At 31.3% G+C, this 23080-nt stretch overlaps 2 protein-coding genes across 3 annotated transcripts; one reads left to right on the forward strand and one right to left on the reverse strand.

The window, feature by feature from the left end:
• Window positions 1-205: 205 nt before the first annotated feature.
• Window positions 206-4980, forward strand: LOC112702437 (coronatine-insensitive protein 1). The gene is made up of 3 exons (XM_025753450.3): window positions 206-1365; window positions 2721-3195; window positions 3895-4980. Exons 1-3 carry the CDS (start codon window positions 839-841, stop codon window positions 4711-4713), a joined length of 1821 nt encoding a protein of 606 aa, XP_025609235.1. The 5' UTR covers window positions 206-838; the 3' UTR covers window positions 4714-4980.
• A 15549-nt stretch (window positions 4981-20529) lies between these two features.
• Window positions 20530-22538, reverse strand: LOC112702438 (transcription factor DIVARICATA). Of its 2 annotated transcripts, XM_025753452.3 has the most exons (3): window positions 21991-22369; window positions 21338-21863; window positions 20530-21096 (listed from the first exon to the last, which is right to left on the reverse strand). In XM_025753452.3, exons 2-3 carry the CDS (start codon window positions 21739-21741, stop codon window positions 20658-20660), a joined length of 843 nt encoding a protein of 280 aa, XP_025609237.1. In that variant the 5' UTR covers window positions 21742-21863; window positions 21991-22369; the 3' UTR covers window positions 20530-20657. The 2 variants fall into 2 exon arrangements, with proteins under 2 accessions (XP_025609237.1, XP_072055211.1); XM_072199110.1 differs by having other exon boundaries at window positions 21338-22538.
• Window positions 22539-23080: the final 542 nt, after the last annotated feature.

Below are 23080 nucleotides of genomic sequence, written 5' to 3' on the forward strand. Positions count from 1 at the left end.
ATATTTCTTTATATTAATAATAAATAAGAATTAAACCAAAATAACATCATCTTAATAATAATAATAATAATAGAAGAAGAATGTAGCTTAGCACACATGATGATTCACCATAGCCGATAAAACTAAATAATTACAAGTCTTCTAGATGATTACATAGATAGGGTGTTACTTTTACAGAGGGAGTTAAGTGTTGTTGCTAGAAGTTAGAAGCTGGGAGTTGGGATATTTGTCGTTATTGTGTTTACGCAGTACTCCAAATTTTCCTTGGGCTTTTATCTCTCACCTCACTCCGTTAAATCCTTCGATATCCCAAATTTGTTACCTAATAAATGTACTGTACCACTCACTTCACTAATCCCTTCCTTCTTTTCCTTCTCAACCTCCGATCTAATCCCCTCTCCATTGTCAGACAACACTTCCCAACTCTCAATCTCCACCGTCCCTTCTCCAATCTCTTCTTCTTCTCCGATTCCCCGCCTCGTCCCCTTTCCTCTTCTTCAACCCTAAAAACTCACCCTTTCATTATCTCTCCTCCTCCTTCCACGTCCTAAACCCATTTTTGCGGCGCTCCATTCCCACGCTTCCACGCTTCACCACGTGTCAACTTCACCTTCTCAAGAGGTTTAAGTTTCAACTGTTTCAACCTCCCCCGTAGCTCAATAACACAACCAAAGCATTAAATTAAAAAAAAAAAAAAGAACAGAATAGAAAAATCGTGTGAATCCCCTGAGCTGTTTGTTTTTGTTTTTTTTTTTTTAATTTCTTTCCACCCGACACCGATCTGCATCCAATAAGTCGAGATCTTCCAACACGTTAGAAAATTGGCCGTCCACGCTTGATGGCGTCGATGGAGGAAGACGGCGGCGGCGGCGGCGGAGGGAGCAACAAGAAGAGGATGGAGGCGATGATAAGTACGAGGCTGTCGGACGTGGTGTTGGACATAGTGATGCCGTACATCCACGACCCGAAGGACCGCGACGCCGTGTCGCAGGTGTGCCGGCGGTGGTACGAGCTGGACTCACTGACTCGGAAGCACGTGACCATCGCGCTCTGCTACACCACGTCACCGGACAGGCTCCGCCGCCGCTTCCCCCACTTGGAGTCCCTGAAGCTCAAAGGAAAGCCACGCGCCGCCATGTTCAACCTCATACCTGAGGATTGGGGCGGTTTCGTTACTCCTTGGGTTAAAGAGATCTCTCACTACTTCGATTGCCTTAAGAGCCTTCACTTTCGACGAATGATCGTTAGGGATATGGATCTTGAGCTTCTTGCTCGTTCCAGAGGCCATGTTCTTCAAGCTCTTAAGCTTGATAAGTGTTCTGGCTTCTCCACTGATGGACTCTACTATATTGGCAGATTTTGCAGGTAATAACTAACTAACTATCTAATTAATCCTTTTCTTTAATTTAATTTTGTTCTTTGATGATTTGAGCTTCATTTAATGTTTACTGTTAATGAATGCAGTTTTTTAATCTCTCTAACTTTCTATTAAGGAGTGTCTGGATTAAGGAACTAAACAAGGAAAAAGTAGTACTAATTTTATTTTATATTATAATAATTGCATGAATGTAATAGTTTAAAAGGAAATAACTTTTTGTTTAACTCTTCTTCTTATTGGAAACTGTTATGTTATGTTGCACTTGGAATTAGTATTGTTTCTTTTTATTGTCCTATTCTTTGTAATAGTGCCCCACTTCACTACATTACATTTTCCATTTCTGATGAATATGGTTTAGATAATGATTATGTACGGGCTCATCTTGTGGTAGACATACATTGCCTTTGAAATTCGGTTCTAGTCTTGATGATATATGTTTCTGCAAATTACTTTAGTGAACCTTGATAATTTGCCAAGAGATTAAATTGTTGGAGGTCCAATCCCGTTAATCTATACATAAGTTTAGTGAATCATCATTCATGATTTTTTTTTTTGGGGGGGGGGGGTAAAGAAGATGGAATTTCCTCATAAATTTAGTGATTCATCATTTGAATTCTTAGATATGACATTGCGTGATACCTTACGTTTCATTTCAATAAATAAAAAACTAACTTCTTGATCCCTTTGTCTTTTTCTATCATCTCTAAGTGTTGGAGGCCGTCTTGTATGATTTTGATTTTGAATTAGTCTTCTCGGTTGTATATAGTATAAATATTTTTTCTTACAACACTGGTTTGTGTAAGATCTTATGACGTGATACGTATCTATGTAAATGTCCAAGTCAGCGAGAGAATTTAGTAAATGATTGAGTTAATATAAATCAACTTCCATATCAGTATTATAAAATGTGTAATTTTTTTGTAACTGATTAATTTTCTGACTTACTGTAATCACTTTTGTCCCTCATTTTTTCCCCACACTCACTTTACAGGCTTTTTTTTTTTACTTTCTTTTCTTTTTTATTTTCTTATTAAACGTGTTTCTGCCCTTAATTACTGGTTAAATTTTTGTGCTGATATAAAGCTTTAGTTTACTTTGTTTTATCCATGAAAAATGTTGAAAGGCTAGTCTTTGTATCTCCATCTATGTGTCAAAATGGTATGGAAGTTGATCATTGAATGTGAAATGTATATATAATGTTCAAAATTTCCAAGTCATGTAGAGGTTTTATAAGTCTGTCATTTCCATTCTAAGAATCTTAGATATGATATTTTTCCAATTTGATGATCTACAAACTTTTTGATTAATGCAGTTCTGATTGTGAATTAATAATTTATGGCAGGAATTTGAGAATCTTGTTTTTGGAGGAAAGCGCAGTCGTTGAGAACGATGGTGAATGGCTCCATCAGCTTGCTCTAAACAACACAGTTCTTGAGTCCCTCAATTATTACTTGACGGATATTAACAACCATGTTAGGATTCAGGACCTTGAGCTCATAGCCAGAAACTGCCCCAACTTAGCCTCTGTGAAGATTACTGATTCTGAAATCATGGATCTTGTCAACTTCTTCAGATATGCATCGTCACTCGAAGAATTCTCAGGGGGCACCTACAATGAGCCACCGGAGAGGTACAATGCCGTGGTGTTGCCAGCAAGGTTAAGCCGATTGGGTTTGACATACATTGGAAGTGATGAATTGCCAATTGTGTTCCCTTACGCCACACTACTCAAGAAATTGGACCTTCTATATGCATTGCTGGACACAGAGGATCACTGTAATTTAATTCAAAGGTGCCCCAACTTGGAAGTCTTAGAGGTTAGTTTCCAGAACCTTTTTGTTTCAAGTTTTGTTAGCACTTCAAATCCTTGCAATGACTGTTTTCATCTTTGTTCTTATAATTTCTTTTAGTCTAAGCTTCTAAGTTCTAAATTTAGCTGTCTTGTTTTAGTCTATTAGGAAGCATAGTCATTTACAAATTACAAGTATTTTTATATATTGCTCAATGAGCATGGTTTGATCTTGTGGACTCTGTCTAATCTTTATTCTTGCAACGACAATAACCAAATTCCTGTACCCTGTTTGCAATATTAATTACAAAATTTATCACTGTATTTTGACCATGTTTTCTCCTTTCAGGACTATGATAAGATTTGATTTTCACTAGTTTTCTTCATAAAATCTTGAAAATACGAAACAGGATAAACATAAGATGGTATTTTTGCAACTAAAAAGAAACAAAAAAGAAAGTTAATCCTTCTTTGTTGTGAACTTTATTCTTACTCAAGAAAAGATGTTCAAAAAATAAGTTTCAGAATGATATAACATAATTAGTCGTCTTTGGATAAGTGACTAGATCTTACAATTACATTTAATTCGACCACCATCATATATCTGGTGGAAAACTGGTATTAATATATTGTTGTCTGCATGGCATTATTATTTGTTATAGTTTAGTAACAGGTTTATAATTGAAATCTTCATTTTATGAGCCTACAATTTTTCTTCTATGGGCAGTCAAGGAACGTAATTGGGGACAGAGGATTAGAAGTACTTGCCAGCAGTTGCAAGAAGCTAAAAAGGCTAAGAATCGAAAGAGGTGACGATGATCAAGGAATGGCTGAAGAAGCAGGCGTAGTTTCCCAGAGAGGACTAACTGCTCTGTCACAAGGCTGCCCCGAACTTGAATACATGGCCGTTTATGTATCCGACATCACAAACGCGTGTTTGGAACACATAGGCATCCACCTCAGAAACCTCTGCGATTTTCGCCTCGTCTTGCTCGACCGAGAGGAGAAGATCACTGATTTGCCCCTTGACAATGGGGTGAGGGCACTGCTAAGAGGTTGCAACAGACTGAGAAGATTCGCATTGTACCTTAGACCAGGTGGCCTCACTGACGTGGGGCTCGGTTACATAGGGCAATATAGCCCGAATGTTAGATGGATGTTACTCGGCTACGTTGGTGAAACCGATAGAGGACTCTTGGAGTTCTCAAAGGGTTGTCCAAGCCTTCAGAAGCTTGAGATGAGAGGGTGTTCATTTTTCAGTGAGTATGCATTGGCTGTTGCAGCGACACGGTTGACTTCTCTGAGGTACCTTTGGGTGCAAGGCTATGGAGCGTCTCGTTCGGGGCGTGATCTTCTGGCAATGGCTAGACCATTTTGGAACATCGAGTTGATCCCTTCGAGGCGTGTGGCCATGAATGACAATGCTGAGGTCGAGCATCCAGCTCACATTCTTGCATACTACTCCCTTGCCGGACCGAGAAAAGATTTTCCAGATACTGTTATACCTTTGGATCCAGCAGCATATGTTAAAGATGAAGACAATTAGATATCTGTATATAACAACTTTTCTTTTTTGGAATCCTTTTGAAAGTCTCTGTTTCTAAGTTGGTTGTCTTGTTCTTTTTAGTTTAGATGGTTTTCCCCCTTCAAATTTTCTATGCAATTTGTAGCCGTAGCGTAATTATGTAATAAGCTTTGTGTTTTTTCTGTTGTAATTCAGAAAAAAAAAAATGGTTCTATTTCCAAACTCTTGTTCTCTTTCCAATGATGTGCATGCACAATTTTGTGAATATAAAAAGCGAGGATTGGTTTCTCTTTGTTGTTTCTACATACCTTGACATGCAAGCAAATTCATTATCAATTTTATTGGGATCCCCGTTGATTTACAAAACCATATATTGATCTCTGCCAAAATTTGAGTAATGTTTAGGTGTGAGATTCTTCTATTTACAAAATGTGATATAAAATGTTTTTCAAAAATACTAGTTACACACAAAATCAATTATGCAAATTTTGTATTTTAATATGCATTTATTGTGGTCTAAAACTATTCAGAGTGGGATTTGAAGGATAGAATGGAAAACCACCAATCAACTGTCGTCTTGGAATGATACAGTTAGTTTGAATTTAGGAAATACAAGGATCAGGATTAGAAAATATTTTTAAGAGCTCTTGTTCCCATCATTTATAATCTTCCGTTGTTAGATTGGTAGGAGAATTTTCAGTTGCTGGTGTTACGCCATAATAATATTCTATACAAATGATTGATTTGATAATTGACTTTTTTTTTATACAGGTAATATGATTGAATATAATTTTAATAGGTATAACTTATAATATACACGATACGGGATACGCAGATACACGATTTTAAAATTTCATAAGACACGAAGATACAGTATATATATAAAATATAAAGTATTTTGTAGATAACTTACAATGAATTTTTGATATTTTATTGGTATTAAAATATAAAATAATTTTTTAACTATTTTTAATGTGTTCTTTTAATTATATATTTTTTGTTTTAATAAATAATAATATATATTATTTTTAAACTTATTTCAAGAATACATGTTAAAAATAAGACTGGATACGCAGACACGTAATCGTATTTAGGTGTGTTCAAGTGTGTCCAAAAAAAATTTTTTATTTTTCATTAAGACACTGTTGGACACGATTTTTCATTAAGACACTGTTAGACACGACAGACACCTGTGTCATCCATACGTCATAGATATAGCATTAATATCTTCTAAAAAAGGTTTTAACAAGATTGGTTTTGGTAAGATAAATAGAAAATGAAATTATTTAAAAAAATAATATAATTTGACATGAAGTACAGGAAAAGAAAATTCAAGAAGTCTTCCAAACGAACTGTTAGAGATAATTAAGGGACCGAAGATTGTTTTATTAGTTGATTAAGCACGATTAAACTAAATAATATATTTGTTTTCATTTTTCATATAACAAGTTGTTAAGGAAAGATTGGCTAATGGCTGTGGAAGCATGAGACTGGTTTTGTTTGTCTTAATTGTATAGGGTACCATCAGCTAGTAGCTAGAGGTGACATCATCATCATGGGAGACTAAATAGCCAAATATTTTTAGTGCCCCAGTTTGAAATTAACATAAGGTCTCACAAATCGACATTATATAACCCACTTGTCACGCTCATCTCCTGAAATTATATCTTTTTTTATTATTTTGGTGGTAACACCCTTGTAATTGCGGTGCTGTCAATGTTGTCGCCACTCCACCATGAAATGTCACCGATCACTATTCAATACTTGCGTTGATAATGATGTTCTTGTCAAATATATATAGTATATACCCTTTATTATTCATTTCTTGAGATGTATATGTATGTATTTTATATGTTTATTAATTATGAAACGTCCTTATACAAAATTACAAATTGAGTAGAATTTGGTGTTAACTTATAGAATGAAAATCACTATTCCATTGTAGAATGAGCCAAAGAATAAAATTGGTGTTGCAATAGCATAATAGGCTTTAGCATTTAGACTAGGATTTAGATAGAGCCACACCATTTTTGAATTTCATTTCGGCTATGTTATCAATAGTATTTCTGTCAAATTTTGTCAATTTTTATTTATAATTGTATTTAATAAAAGTGTCTTTGTGGATATGTCTAATAAAAATGTCTTTTTTTATAAATGTGTTTAATAGAAGTGTCTTTATAAATATATTTTTTAATTATGTCTCTTTATATATGTATTTAAAATATATTATTATTGACAATAAGTTGACAGATAATATATTAGTACTCTATATTTTTTTTTTGAATTTTGATCTTCTGTTTTTATAAAGGATTTTTTTAAAGATATTTGTCACGAAATGATAAGAAAAATAGTTTTATAAATAGAATAAAATTAGCTACATTTATTATCATTGGAAGTTTCAAAATGTTATCTTCTTAGATAAGGAAATTTTATTGTTTGTGTTTTTAACAAGTGTTAATAGTCTTTTCTACATTCAATTATAATTATGATAATAACTAACAATTTGACAGGACTCAGGAGATAATCGTCGTAATGAAAGACAATGGATAAAAGGGTACGTGATGATTAGAGAACTAAGGATAGAAGACGAATTTTTTTTTTTTACCAAGTATAAACCATCAAAGATTTAACATAATAGTAAATTTGAATTCTATTAAATATTAAGGGATAATTTTAAATTTGTAAACATCTAAATTAATTTTAAAGAAATTTTAAATAAAATATTTTTTCAGACAAGTGGGTTAGAGTAGACAACCCTTAACCATAAAGTTTATAATATCATAATATATTTTTTTATTTTCGTATTGCAGGATAAGTATTAATTCATCACAGATTGAAACTCCATTTAAGAGTTTGTTACTAGTCAATAAATTACTGTATACACAAAGTTAGATTCAAATTTTTGATACTTATTTAAGCAGAATAATAAACTAACCACTAAACCAACCTAACTTAATTGAAGTTTGGTATTATTATCCATGTCCATGATTTTATGTTTTTGTCAATGGTCATGATCCATATGCATGGTTAAGTGCTGCCAAAAGAATAGAAGGCGACCTACCGAAAACGTAGCTATTGGGCTTGACGTTTAGAAAAGGAGGGCTTTGATACATTAAGCCTATCGAGCTATCACCCTAGAACAAAAAAAAAAAAGCCTTTCAGCAATTTTGAAATTTTCTAAGGACTAAAACGAACACTTCTTTCTATAATTCTATTAATTAGAATTTTAAATTCAGAACAATTCAAATAAAATTAATTTCGAATCAACTTTTTAAAATTGGTTTAATCTCATCTAAATTACATAATAATAATATTATTTTTTAATTATTATTATTATTATCTAATAAACAATTATTTTGTAATGTGATATTAATTTACTACATCATATTATTTGATACTTAACATAATACATTATTATTTAACTAACGAATCAATTAATTTGATTTGTGTTTATATTCTTTTGAAATTAATATGACCAATAAAATTTTTTGAAAATAAATTTAAAAAATATATTATTTTTTATGAATGAATTTGAGTACTAACTAACAAAATAATGAAATATGGTATAAAAATATTAGAAGAATAATTAATTTTATTGTCTTGAAAAATGAAATAAATAAATGATTAAAAAGTATTTGTCAGAAAAAATTCATTACAAACTTAATATTATATATACATTTAGTTTGTATTTTTAATATTATGTATATACATATGAAATAGTAGATCTTAATTATTTAAAATTTTATATTTATTTTTTATATATAATTTTGATGTAAGATATAAATAAAAAATTTATAATTTATTGATAGATAGACAATATATAAAATTATATTTTAAATAGTTTTTAAAATATATAAGTTATAATTTATTGATATAGAATTATAGAGTAACTTCTTATTATTTGAGCCAGTTCGTGAGTTCAAGCTAGCTCGTGAGCTTTCAGTGAGCCGAACTTGAACTTAAGAAATAAGCTCGGTTGTTAATGAATTGAGCCGCGAGCCAAGCTCAATTTTTGTGAGCCTAGCTTGAGCTTGGTCTAACTCGACTCACTTTCAACTAGAGGTGACAAGTAGGGAAGCCCGTCCCGCCCCGCCCCGCCAAAAACCTGCTCTTTGGCGGATTGGCACGCTCCGCCCCACCTAATGAAGCGGTCCTAAAATCTCACTGCGCTCTGCCTAACAGCGGGCTGGTGGGCCAAGCCCGCCAAATCTCTTTTTATATATATATTTTTTTATTATTAAGTATTAAATAATATAAATTACCAAAAAAAATTAAATAATATATAATTTTGCAACTATTTTAATAAATCTATAATTTCTAAACTAACAAACATTAAAGTCTTTATAATTATAAATATGTAATAAACATAATCATAAACTAAGCTTTTTGAAACAAAATAATAAAACCAACATTGTCCAAAGTAAAATACATATTATCCAAAATATATAATTAAACATCTACAAGTTTAGAACATAATAAATCAAACATAAAACATAATCCAAAACAATAAATTAGAACATCTTCAAAAAAATCTTAAACCCGAGGAAGCCCGTCCCACCCCGCCAAAATCGTGGTCTAAGCGATGCGGGTTAGACAGACTTTTGATGTATGGCGGTCTCAATTTTCTGGTCTGACCTGCTTTTTTTAGCAGATTACGTGGACCGACTCGACGGATTTAAGTCCATTTGCCACCTCTACTTCCAACCCCTAATAATGGAGTCAAATCAAGACATCTGAGATCATCTCTGCGTCGTGTTTAATAAATATATAGGTGATTAACGCTCAATTTGAGTAAATAGTTTAATTAAATTTTTTTAAAAAATAATTTAAATTATAAATATTTATATTTTGTATTTAATTTTTTAATTTTTTTATAAACACTTAAATAAAATTTTAAAAATTATAATTTAATTTTAAAAATTATATCAAATATTAATGTTATAATTTTTTATAAATTAAAAATTAAAAAATTTACTTATGAATCTATCTAACTTATCCTGAGTGTGATTAATCCATACTTAAATCCTTAATGAGAAGTTCGGTGGCAATGTTGGGCCTAAAATTTATTATTTTGTGCGACTTGAATTCGCAGAAGGGTGCTTGGGATAATAAAGCTCTGGGGAATAAGTTCTCCCAAAAGTTAAAATATTCCAATAATAATTTAGAATATCTAATGTTCCATTTGTTCTAATAAAAATAATTTTTTGAGCAAAAAATTACTAAAAAGCCCAAATCTAATGGAAAAATTTAAACAATAAATCATTTAATTCTATCTCTAAAGCTCAATAAATAAATATTGCATTTTCTTAATTCAATGTTTTCATATATATTAATATTTTATTATTTATTATGTCACAAAATTGTAAAATAAAAAATATAATCTTTTATATATTTTTATATTATAAATTATATTAATTTAAAATTTTAATTAATATTGAATTAAGATATTTTAATTACAAAAGTTTATTCTCATATATTACAATTTATTTATTATTTATTTTATCATTCTTTTGAAAATTTATTTATAATTAATTTTGCATCGTAATAATAATAATTGATTTCTAAACCATGTATTATTTATTTAAAATATTTTTGTTACTAAATAATTAATATTTTTGTTACTAAATAATTATTATTCCATTCATATTTATAATATAATTTAACTATTATTCAATAAAGCATTTATTGAAATTAATTATTCCACATATATGCTTTATAAGTATAAGGTATCTAATTCAGTCATTTTTTATATTCTTATAATTTAACATTGTTTCTACCTTTTTCATTCTTCTTTTAAAATTATTGAAAACTATCACCATCTTTGAACCAAACTAAAAAATACAAAATTCTGATTCAAACTAAAATTCAATACGTATAATAACAAAATTAAATCCATAGCAATGTAATCTTTCGAGTGATTCAAAAGCATCAATTTCTATTTTTAACAAGGTAATTCACATTAATAAAAAATAAAAAACATAATATAAATTATTCCAGTCACATCTCTATACAAATTGAATGAGCTAGATTAAATTTAGAATTCTATATAAATCAAAACAGTCTGGTTTGATTTATACATTTTTGCATGCTATCCTAGTAAATCTAAGCACTCTGTTTCGATTTAGCCATGCATGTGAGCCTAAAGTAATTTGAAACAACCTGTTTCGATTTACACTTGGTATTGTCCTTATATAATTCGAATGGGACTGATTAGATTTACTGTGAGGCCAACCTATATAAGTATGATATGAATGTCAATTCTGTATGAGAGTAAAATACAATGGCTAATGAGGATAGCTTTCTATTATTAGTGCACTATAGAGGGTTGATTAAAAAAAATACATTTTGGAATTAATTTTACTGATAAGGATCCCTTTAATATTTTTTGAAACCTTCAACGAGTTTCATTGAGTTCCTGAATTCTATAATCCAAAAACTGGGGTTGTAAGGCGTGAAATGGGTTGAAAAATTATTCTATAAAATTTCGATTTCAGTTTTGCAAGATGACGTGAAGTACGCTTCATTCGTCATAGGGAGCGACAAAGATTTGGAAGTTCTATTCCATTGTCGTCGGCAGTTTACCTAGGTCAGGAGCCCTGAGCTGTTGGCCAAGCTTGTAGATGTGGTCTCCAGCTCAGGCGGTTCGAACCGGAATCCCCAAGCTCCAGCAACGGCAGCCTGTTCTAGTTCGAGGTCTAGTAGTGCCTCCTCATTCGTGACTGTGATTGTGCCTGAGGCGATGTTGGTTGTCTCTCCGTCCTTTGCAGCTGATCTAAACTGCAGTGAAAGAGAAAAGGGAATGTTGTGTTTGGTTAGGACAGTTTTGGTGATTCTTTGGGAAGGATGACCAAATCTCATATGCCATAGGTCAAAGGGGCTAAGGGTGTTAGTTGGGTTTTTGTGTTTTGGTTATGGGAACTGGCTGTGGTGGAAGGGTGCAGCAGGTTGGGGGCAGGATCATTAGTGTTAGTTGGGATTTTTGTATTTTGGATATAGGGACTGGCTGTGGTGGAAGGGTGCAACAGGTTGGGGGAAGATCATTAGTAACATCATCAAGGCTATCAGTAGCATTATTGGAAGTGAAATTTGTGAGGAATGCACAAGTAGCAGTAATAGGTTTAGGTGTAGTTCTTTCAGTTACAGCTACAACAGCAGATTTATTAGGAATATCACAAAGAGAACAGACAAAACTATCACAATTGGAGTGAGCAGAGCTATGGTAATCAGCAACAGTCATATCAGCAGCAAATTTATTTGAATTAAAGAAAGAAAAAGGTACAAGTTATATAGGTGCATCAAGATGTACTATCAGATTGTTCAGGTATACTAGAATTTACTACTTTATCACACAAGCTGCTTGTATCAACATCAGCATTCCTAATTGTATTATTACACAAGTTACTTGTATTGGCAACTTGGTGTGTGGTGTTATGGTTACTCCTCTCTATACTATTACTACAGTTTGATATTCTTCTATCAGTTCCTTCCTCTATTTCACTTTTTCTTTTCTCATTGTTGTTGTTTATTGCTCTTTTACTTTCATTCTGTGCTCTCTTATCCATAGTGATAATGTTTGCATTTATTTTCTTTTCTTGTTTAGCATCAAAAGTTTGTGCTTTATTTGGCTTCCAGATGTGACTTGGTATCTGGATGTCAGTGAACCTATACAGTCCATTTTCAAGTTTGTCTTGGAGTAGAATCCTCTTGGACTCCTGACATTTAACAGAACACACATAAGGCCAAAACTCAAAGAACACACTATTGTCCAGTGCAAATTTTGAGACACTTATTAAATTTTTTGAAATGGTAGGTACATGAAGCAAGTTCTGGAGTTTGAAAAATCGGTTTGACATATATGCATGCATGATAGATCTCCCAATATTAGCAATACTCATACCTTTTTCATTACCTCCAAACACTTGTTCAGATTCCTGGTATTCTGAGCTGCTGAGTAGGTTCATTTGATCAAATGTGAGATGATGAGATGCTCCAGAGTCAGGGTACCAGCCATTATCAAAACTGTTTGAGGCGAGCAGTGCTTGAGGAGGAGGATTCTGAGTGCTAATAGTTGATTGTTGATTTTGTTGATATAGGGGTTGTGGGTGAGCATGAGAAGTTTGCTGGTGGAATGCACTGTTTGGTGGTGGAGGGCCACCATTAGGGTTGTGAAGTTGGGAATTTTGATAGTGCTGATTGAATTGGTGAAAGCATTGCCAGACTGTGTGGCCAATTATTCCATAGAGTTGACACTGGGGTTTACTTCCTGACCACCAAGATCTGTCTCCTCTGGAGTTTCGTCCTCTGCCTCGTCTTCCCGATTGTCCTCTTGTATAGTAGCCTTCATAGGACTCTTTTGTTGCTGTGAATTCATTACTTGCTTTGCTTGATCCAGAATCTTTTTTAGCTAGATTTGCATGCACCATGGTGAGATTTGGTTTTCTAAATCTTTCATTTACCTCTTCTTGTGCAAGAAGCTGGGATTCCAGCTCACTGACAGTCATCGAGTCAATTCTTGAATTTACCATGGTAAGAAACGCACTAAATTCTTCATCTAATCCTCCTAGCACAAAATCAAAATGTTCCTCTTTTGTAAGTGGAGTACCGAGTGCAGATAGAGAATTGGCTATCTTGTTAATTTTGGCTATGTATTTGATTACTGTTGTACCTTGTTTCTTGATCATCTTTAGTTGTACCTTTAACATTCGTACCTTTGATTTCTGCCTGGCTGTGAAATATTCTTCCAGTTACGCCCAGATTTCGTGCACATAGTCATATTCAACAACTTTGTTCACGAAGACTTCGTTCATGGCAGAGAGCATCCACGCGACCAAACACTCATCACGTTGCTCCTAGGCTTCAAACTCTTGTGAGATTTTTCCTTCAATTCGATCTTGTTCTGAATTGAATTTGCTTGGAATTGAATTTGTAGTGATGTGATTCTGTAATTTGTTTGCTTTGACACATGCAAGAGCCTGACGCTTTCACGCTTTGAAATTGTCTTCATCTAGTTTGATTTTGGCTGGGAAGTTTGCGATTGATGCCATTGAAGCTTGTTGTGCTGCTTGAGTTGATGTAGCGGAAGGAGTGTGGTGATCCATGGATCAGAACTTTAGCTCTGATACCATGAAAGGTACCAGAAGCCTTAAAGTTGATTTAACGAGAAGGGAGAGAGATTAGAGCAGAGAAAAGTGAAATTGGGAATCCATTGAAGAAGTGAAAGGGAAAGTGAGTTCTCTGTTTGTTACAGTGAATTTTATACATGGTTAGTAAGGGGTGAGATGAGTGATTACAAGTTGGTTAGGTATTGAGCTAAAGTCTAACTGAATGGTGCTGAGCTGTCATAACTAACTTAGCTGTAAGGACTGAGTGTAGAGAGTTGTAGAAGGTTTCTCATTGTTTTCACTAATATGGGGGTGGTGGAGCGTCTAGTTCAGGGACTCACGTGCATGGCTAAATCGAAACAGAGTGCTTAGATTTACTAGGATAACATGCATGCATGCATAAATTGAAACAAGTTGATTAGATTTACTATGACAGCATACAAAAATGTATAAATCGAACTCGACTGTTTTGATTTATATAGAGAGCTAAATCTAGTCTGCCTCATTTGATTTGTATAGAGATGTAATTGGGGTGATTCAAGTTACGTTTTTTATTTTGGGTACTTTGCTTAAAATTAGACGAATGTTAGTTTATTAACGTGAATTACCCAATTAACAAAAACTTCAATTTCAACTAAAATAAAAAAATACACATATTCCATTTTTTCAATAAAAGATAAAACAAAAATTCAAACTCAGATACTACAAGACGACAAGTGATGAGATGCAAGTAAGACAATAAGGTGAGGGAAGGAGGAGACAATAAAGATGTAGAGAGGGAAGTAGAAGTAGAACCATAGATCTGTAGTTATTCACTTGTTCACCATTTGCAAAAATCTTAAAGAGGAACAAGAACAAAGGTACATAAGAGAGGGAAACGCTCTCTGTGGAGAAGACGAATTGCCAAGAAGAGGTTGGGGGTGGCACCGTCGAAACTCCAAACCAAGGCAACAGAGGACAGTAGAATGATAAAATTGTAAAAAAAATTAGTATCTTAAGTTATAAATTTGTGTCTCAACATTTTAAAGAAACACAAAATACATACTTTTAATGAGTGCTTATATATGACTGTGTCTTTCATAATTTTTTACCTTAATAAACAAACACTATACACATATTTCGGTATCTATGTTTTAATGAATATGTATATCAAAAACAGATGCTACTCCAACATTAATTACGTGTCACAACAAATTACGTGTCATAACAAATAAATCGGAATGCTGAGGGTAATGATTCGACATTGAAACTAATTAGAGTTATAGTTAGTATATAATTGGGCAGTATTTCACACAACCACGTTTTTTCCAAATTTTTCTTATATTTTGTGACATAATTTTTTTGGACAAATCTTTGTGTTTTATGACTTAATACATAATAGATATTCAAACTAGAAAAAAAAAAAGAATGACCGTTAATCTTGATTCGTTGGTTTTTTGAAGATTTGGGTGTTTTTTAGTCGTCCTCAACTAATACTTTTTGTGACAACCGCAGTGCTTTTTAGATTACGCATAATGATGGGTTTCATAAATGCACAAAATACATTGAGATTGATTGTCACTTTATCCGACAATGTCTCTTTGTTGATCCTGTTCGCCTCATCGCTGTTGGAACTTTGGATAAAACTGCTGATACCTTTTCAAAGGCTCATCGTCTTATTCGTTTTCGAACTCTAGTATCCAAACTTAAGATGGTATCTTTAACTCTCACTTGAGTTTGAGGGAGGATGTTAATTAGAGTATAATTAGAATTTATTTAGGTCAATTAGTATCATTTATATTTATATAACATATCTGTATATTAATTATAGGATTGTATGCTTTTATTACTTTAATTCTTCTAACACCTATATATACTTTTGTATATTGTACCTTTCAACACATTCAATAATACACTGTACATATTACTCTCTTATTTCTAACATATACCATAACGAAAATAGATCCTCTCTAATTTTTTTAATACTTGAGGAAATGAAGTGTGATCTCTCAGACTTTCACTTTTAATTTTATAAGTAGAACCAAAAATAAATATAAGAGAGAATAATAAAGGATTAAATTTAATATTAGACACCATCCATTTTTTTTTTCATTGAAAAAGATTTACTCTCATACCATAACTAATTTGGTGACTAATTTTTTTTATATCCATGAAATTAGTGTGCACTATATTTAATTTGATTAGGATTATATATTTGCATGCAGTATCCTAATCCATAATTAGAAAAGGCAAAACAACTTTATATTTTAAGAAGTTTTTATATTATGAATGTTTTATAGTGTGTTAAAGAAAAAGATATGATTACTTTAAAACAATTTTGGTTGATATGATTATGTTTACTTAATTTAATACATTAATCTTAGGTTTCATCAACATCTGCAACTATATGCTTATTAAATTATGGATGGATCGAAGTCTCAAATAGTGCCTTGAGACCTAGCTACTTTGCTAAAAGGATGAGCTTCAAAGGCCAAAGCACACCAAATTTTTTTATTTTTTATTTTTAAAGAAGGTGCTTCCAAAGAGTCTTTGGTCTTGTCTCTTGCTGCCATATGAAAGATGGTACCAGCGGATAAGCCATTTATCTCAATTAATTCCTGTTATATATATAAAAAAAAAATAAAGCGTTATTTTGATCTCAAAATTTGGGATAATTTTAATTTAGTTTTTAACGTTTTAAATATTTTATTTCAGTCTAAAAGATTTTTAAATATTTTATTTTAATTAAAAAAACATTAAGTAAATTTAATGTTATTTCACAATTAAATTTGTCACAAACAATTCGTATATTAAAGAGCTAATAACATTCGGTTTTAATATGTAAATAAAATCAATCCATTAACAATTACTAATATAAAATTTTTTTCTTTAATTTTGAAACATTGATGATTGATTGTAAGGTTTTGGAGTTTTGTACAAAAAGAAAATTGAAAAAAAAAAGTATTACAATAAGGTTTTAGTTGTGTTTTTCTAACATATGAAAAAGATATAACTTATTAACTAACTAGTAATGTTATTAATATCTACGTCACTCATTCGGTTAATTATCAGTGTCAAATTTAACGATAAGATAACATTGAATCTGATTAAAACTTGTTGGGATAGAAATAAAATGTTTGAAATATCAAGATTCAAATTAAGATTTATCACAAACATTAAAAACTAAAATAATACTTTACCCTATAAAAATAAAATTATTGAAAAAAATAGATTTTTTGTTTTTGACTTTTTAGATTTTTGTGCAAAATTTTAAAAATAAAAAATGAAAACATAAATCAAACAGACCATATAGTGCAAGTACATCTTTCTTAAAACTCAACCTATTCTCTTGGTTAACTTATCGAATATCCTAGACTAAATGTTTAAAAAACCTAATTAACTGCTCTCTGTTAACCATTTGATTAGAAATGTTAAAGTTGATTTCGTAATAATACTATCAACAAGTTGTTTTCATCAGTGTTTGAAATGTAATTTTTGAATACAGACAGAAATCTTCCTAATGAGTCAAGGATCACTTTAGACTAGTTTGGAACATTAAAAATAATAATAGTAGTGTATATTGTCTAAGGATTTCTGAAGAAAAAACAAAAGGAACAATTCTAATAATCTATTCAATCAGAAAGACCAATTGTGCGCTTATATTCTCATAAAATTCCTATCCAGATCAAACTGCATAAAGTAGTTTGAATAGCTCAATTGATAATCATAATCAGCATGTAATCTAATGAGGTCTGTCACTTTATTCTTAGTAATTGTTAGTGTTGTAAGTGTGAAGAGTGTTGAAGTTAGTCTCACATCAAAGAAAGCAAGAAAGAGTGAGGAGTTTATAAGATAAAAGACCCGTTAACTTGATATCTTAAGGTTTTGAGTTGAATGTGATGTTTTCTCATCTTATGTTCTCTCACTTGATTTCTCTCCGAAATCTACAAGCCTATAATATGTTAACGGGAATCAATCATCATGCATGAATACAAAAGAACAATCATAATATGAAACTATATATTGGTAATTTGGTATTTATAAAAAAAAATTGATTATAAGAGCATTTTATTATAACAAGTTTAATCATTATATTATAAACAAATACATAATAAATGATTCAATGGATATTTTTTGTGTATAAAAAACAAACACCTAATTTTTAGGACAAATGTTAACGAATATTGCACTCGCTGAAAATTAACTTGATATTAAAAATTAAAAAAATATATTAAATTCTAAATTTTAAATTTAAATTATTAATATAAAACATAATAAATAAAAATTAAAATTTGTTTAATTAATAATATGTGCAATACTTTTTATGTATTAGTAAGAAACATTCAAAAATGAGATAAATTTTAATAAATTTTGAGTTTTAAATTCTGAATATACGTACTGTTAAAATATATAAAAAAGAAATTTTGTCTAAATACTTTTTTCGTTGGGATTAAACTATCTCCGGTAAAAAGATAGCAAAAAAGAAGTTAATGGGGTTCTCTGAAGAAAAATAAAGAATCAAAAGAAAGCATGATGGATAGCAAAGACCAGGAAAAGAAGGAACAATTGCTGACGCAACAGTATCGCCACCCTAGAAAAGTAGATTGGTGGAAACATAAATATCAAAGCAAAAGGAACAAACTGGATTGGCTGAAGAATCAACATGTAAAAATAAATTATAAGGAAAAAAAAAGGATATAGAGGTTGTAGTGTAGATAGATAGTGTGAACCACATTGGCATATATATATGTATGCTTACGTGAATCTGGCCATATTCTTGACCTGACCCCCAATGAAGCATGCGATTCTTGTTTGAGTGGAATGCAAACTCGGATTCGACTACTAAAGGTGATGCCTTCCTTCATCACAAACAAAGGTCAACTTGCCCCTCTTGCTCTCTTACAATGCCTCTTCATTATTAACAAACTCATCTTTCAGATAAATACACACAAAACCTTACTACACTAAGCTCTCCATACTTTTACTAAAATTTTAATTTAATTTTTATTTTTTTTTCAATTTAGCTTTTATACTCTTTTTTATTTTTGTAATTAGATTCTTCCTAATATAAAAAATATTAGAGTTAATTGAATATTTTTTTTACAGATTAAAAATATCTATAATTAAGAATCTAGTTAAATATTTAATTACATATTCTTTTAAAAAATTATTCCGTTAATTTTAATATTCTTTCCGCGACGACTCTCATCCTCGTACTCCTCTCGTCGCCGCTTTCTCCTCTGTGCCACTTCTTAAAACCTCTAGTACCCTTTTTTCGTAGAGAGAATATAATTTTACTATTTCTGTTTTTAATTATTTATACACGTTCAACTCATTAACGAGGACTAACCAAAGGATCAATTAGCTTACAGGTAATTTTTGGTTAATGAAATTTATTAGTATGTATGTGATTTTTTTTTAATGTGTTTGTGATGATAATTTTTTTTGTTTACTTTGTATTCATTTATTTGATTTGGGATTTGTAATGTTAACTTAATTTAAATGTGCTGATATTTAATTTTAAATGTGTTTATATTATTCATTTAATTTCAGATGTATTTGTGTTGTTCATTATATTTCAAGTTTATATATAAATTTTTTTATATAAATTTTTAGATATCTTTATTTTGTTCATTTAGTTTTAGATGTGTTTATGTTCTCAAGTTCGTATGTAAGTTTTTTTTTTTACATAAATTTTGGATGTATTGCTAAAATATTTAGTATAGCAAGATAAGTGGTTACAAGTTTTACCGGGTGGTTTATGAAAAATCAGTGCGTTGCAAGTGGTTACAAGTTTTATGGTAACAAGCATAATAATAAATAAAATAAAAATGATAATAATTTTTTAAAAATAAAAATATAATTAATTAAAAATTTAAAATAATAAAATATTAAATTAAAAGACTAAGTAAAAGACAATATTTAAAAGATAAGTAAAATTTCTCTAATTAAATATTAGAAATGTCTTCTAAATTAGTAAGAGTCAAACACCACTGGGTGGGAGACTCGTGCGCTAGGTCGCGCCTATGTCTCTCACAAGTCACAATTTGAAGCTTGGTGCATCATCACTATCATGATTAATCCAATTGACTACATTTTTAATAAAATGTAGTTTCAAAGTAATTTGAATAGAGCATTAGCAACGCCAAATATGTTTACCTTCTGAAGGACTAAAAGTTTACCGAAATCTCTCAAAATTTGTATTTTTTTTTCATTTGCAGAAGCACCAACAGCTCCACTTAGGAATATCTTAATTTGAGGCTAGTATATTTCTGAGTGCTAGTATTATTATCATCATTTTGCAGCTTGACGTATATTGGATAAGAATGAAAAGGAGGACATTAATTTAAAATAAGGTGAAAACTGGACTTCACGTGAAGTTGATAGTTGAGAGTCGTTAGATAATTTGACTGATTTGACTAAATTTTCATCTAACAACTCTTAACTATCAACTTCACGTGAAGTCGATTGTACCTGAGTTTTTACCTTAAAATAATGTGGGAAAACTTAAATACTAATACGCACTAAAAGTTGTGCTGGAAAAGTGTTTTAAATTAAAAAACAAGATACATATATAGAGAGACATCTGTTCCATTGTCCTTAGTTTTGGTTGGATAGAATAAAATTCAACAAATTTTATATCTAAACAGCTCATTTTCTAGAAAAAAAAATTATATCTCGTAGAATTTTATATCTAACACATGATCGTGTTATGAATCAAATTGAGTATCCAAGAAAGCAGACATAAACACAATGATGAATATGAAAAGATCTGTAAGGATTAAACATTATTGCAGGTTCCTTTCAAGTAGTGATGAGCATACAAGCATGAATTGTTTCATATATAACTTTATTTGTTAACAAACATGGAAAGAGTTGTTGGCATTACAATGCATGAATACCAAAATCAGCTTCCTTGTTGAAATGCGGGATCTTGAGCTTTGCATAAGCTTCATGGAAAGCACAATCAAAGAGATCCTGCTCTTGCAAATGGTCGCAATTGGGGTCGAAAACCATCACTGATCCATCATCATTACAGTGATTGAACCAATCCAATTGCACTTTAGACTCATTGAATGAGAGGGGCTTGTTGATATTATTATTATTATCATCTAAAGTTGCAGTGGCTTCTGCGAGGTTAAGAGTTGTTATATCATGGATGCTGGGTCTCCTCTTATCTTTCCCTCCTGAAGAAACCTTTTGCCTTATGTAATACTTCTGAGCATGGCTAGCAACTTGTGTAGGAGTCTTCGTCACCACGAAATTTCGCGAAATGTTTCTCCAATCTCCTTTTCCATACTTCAAAAGCCCCATCAGAAAACGTCTGTATATATACAAACAATCCATAAAACTTAATTTTAAAAAGTACCAAATCCAACTCAAAATCTTAAGATAATGAATTAACGGGTCTCTCATCTTATAAACTCATCATTTTTTTGTTTTCTTTGATGTGGGACTAATTTCATGCACTTCTCACACTCTCAACATTAACAATAAGTACTTTACTCTTGAGGCAAATGATGAAGGACCAAAATAAAAGTTGAATATGAACTTAGTTAGGTTACCTGTGCTCCTCCTGAGTCCAAGGAACACCTTTCTTCCTTTCTTGATCAGAAGAAGGTCTTGGGGTATTAGGCCTTCTTCGAGATCCATCATGGTTGTGGTGGTGAAGAAGCTCGAAGGTGAAAGAAGAGGCGATATAGCCGGGGACAGGGACCCGGCCGGCTTCTATATCATTGACATCTTCTTCCAGCTCTCTGTACTGCTTGATCACATCATACACACTCTTTCCGGGGATCATAGCAGCCACCTTCAGCCACCTATCCGGCGTCTCCTTGTCGAATATCGCCAGCGCACTCTCGAACTTCTTGTTGTCCTCTTTACTCCATTCTCTGCTGCTGCTCTGCCTCTCTTGCTCTAACAAATTCCAGTTCCAATTCCAGCCAGGATACACGCTTTCCAATTCCATCAAACCTTAACTAACTAACTAACTAATTAACTAACAACTTTGTGGAAATGAAGAGTAGCTAGAAAAGGGGTGTGTGCTCAGAAGCACAGAGGAAGAAAAACAAGAAGATGGAAATTATAGAGCTTTTGATTCAGACAAAAAAAAAAAAATAAGGAGCATTAGAATTCGGAATCTTTTAAGTGTGATCAAGAATTTACTTTGATTGATTTCCTTGAGCAGCATAAACTTGGGAATCTATAAAAGTCATACCTTTTTGAATCGAGGAGAATCTTGGAAAAATCATTGTTGCACCTGAGTTTTTATTATTATGGACTATAATCCTAGTAGAGAGATCAGAATTCTGCAGTTAATTAAACAGAAAAAGAAGATTAAGAGGTAAAGATGTTTAAAATAAAAAAGAAATAAGAAGAATGTTTGGTTCTTCTTCCCTTGTATTGTGGTTAGATGAAATTAAAGGGAAAGGAGATAAAATTATAGGAAGAAAACAAGAGGAAGAGGATGCAGAAAGCTAAGACCCAATAGAGAAAAGAGAGAGATTCTTTTACAACGAAGGAAAAGGAAAAAGCGGGAAACTGTTTTCTTTTTGTCGTTTCTTCATCAGGAAGCAACTATCAAATCAAAATACGTTACATATATACCACATCGATACACTATACATACAAAGTAATTAAAATGCACCGAAATATAAAAAGAAAAAAAAACACTTGTTATTACAAAGCCAAGTGATATGCATTTGCTATGTAACTAAATGGAATGTGAGACCTACCTGATTTTGATATCATACTCTATCAAACAATGGAGTTGATAGTGCATATCAAGGCTAGTATTTAAACAGAAATATTTAATAACAAAAAAAATTAGATAAGAATAATCCGAATTTATTTTATTTAATATTTATCAATTATTATAATAATTAATAAATATTAAATAAGATAAATTTTTATTTTTTTATTTTTTAATATTATCAATATTTAAATTGGTTTTTAATAAAAAATGAATCAGATTAAATATTTAATATTTTTTTATTATATATCACTCTTAACTATTAAGTATTACGTGGCACGTTGATAACATAATATTTAACAAATTTTATCTTACATGTTAGCCAGCCGCATTAATAAGAAAGAGTAAATAGACAAAAATAAACATAAAAGATTTTTTAGATTATAAAAATATACATGACAGGATCGAAATTTTAATGTACACATGAATAAAACTAACTTACAGTTAAAGGAGCTCCATTTTCGTTAAATCTAGTGAATAGTGGCGAATACATTAATAATTTAGCACTATTTATTCTTTTTTTTTTAAATCTGAGGTAGAATATATCTTATTTCTT

This window comes from Arachis hypogaea, chromosome 7 (assembly GCF_003086295.3).
Source record: "Arachis hypogaea cultivar Tifrunner chromosome 7, arahy.Tifrunner.gnm2.J5K5, whole genome shotgun sequence".
NCBI classification, from domain to species: domain Eukaryota; kingdom Viridiplantae; phylum Streptophyta; class Magnoliopsida; order Fabales; family Fabaceae; genus Arachis; species Arachis hypogaea.

Bases quoted from the DNA above. Each gene is read 5' to 3' on its own strand.
- LOC112702438 (XM_072199110.1), bottom strand. From the start codon at position 21,741: ATGGAATTGGAAAGCGTGTATCCTGGCTGGAATTGGAACTGGAATTTG. The intron at 21,097-21,337 runs GTAACCTAACTA...GTATATATACAG, and splicing joins TGGACTCAGGAGGAGCACAG to ACGTTTTCTGATGGGGCTTT.
- LOC112702437 (XM_025753450.3), top strand. From the start codon at position 839: ATGGCGTCGATGGAGGAAGACGGCGGCGGCGGCGGCGGAGGGAGCAAC. The intron at 1,366-2,720 runs GTAATAACTAAC...AATTTATGGCAG, and splicing joins TATATTGGCAGATTTTGCAG to GAATTTGAGAATCTTGTTTT. The intron at 3,196-3,894 runs GTTAGTTTCCAG...TTCTATGGGCAG, and splicing joins CCAACTTGGAAGTCTTAGAG to TCAAGGAACGTAATTGGGGA.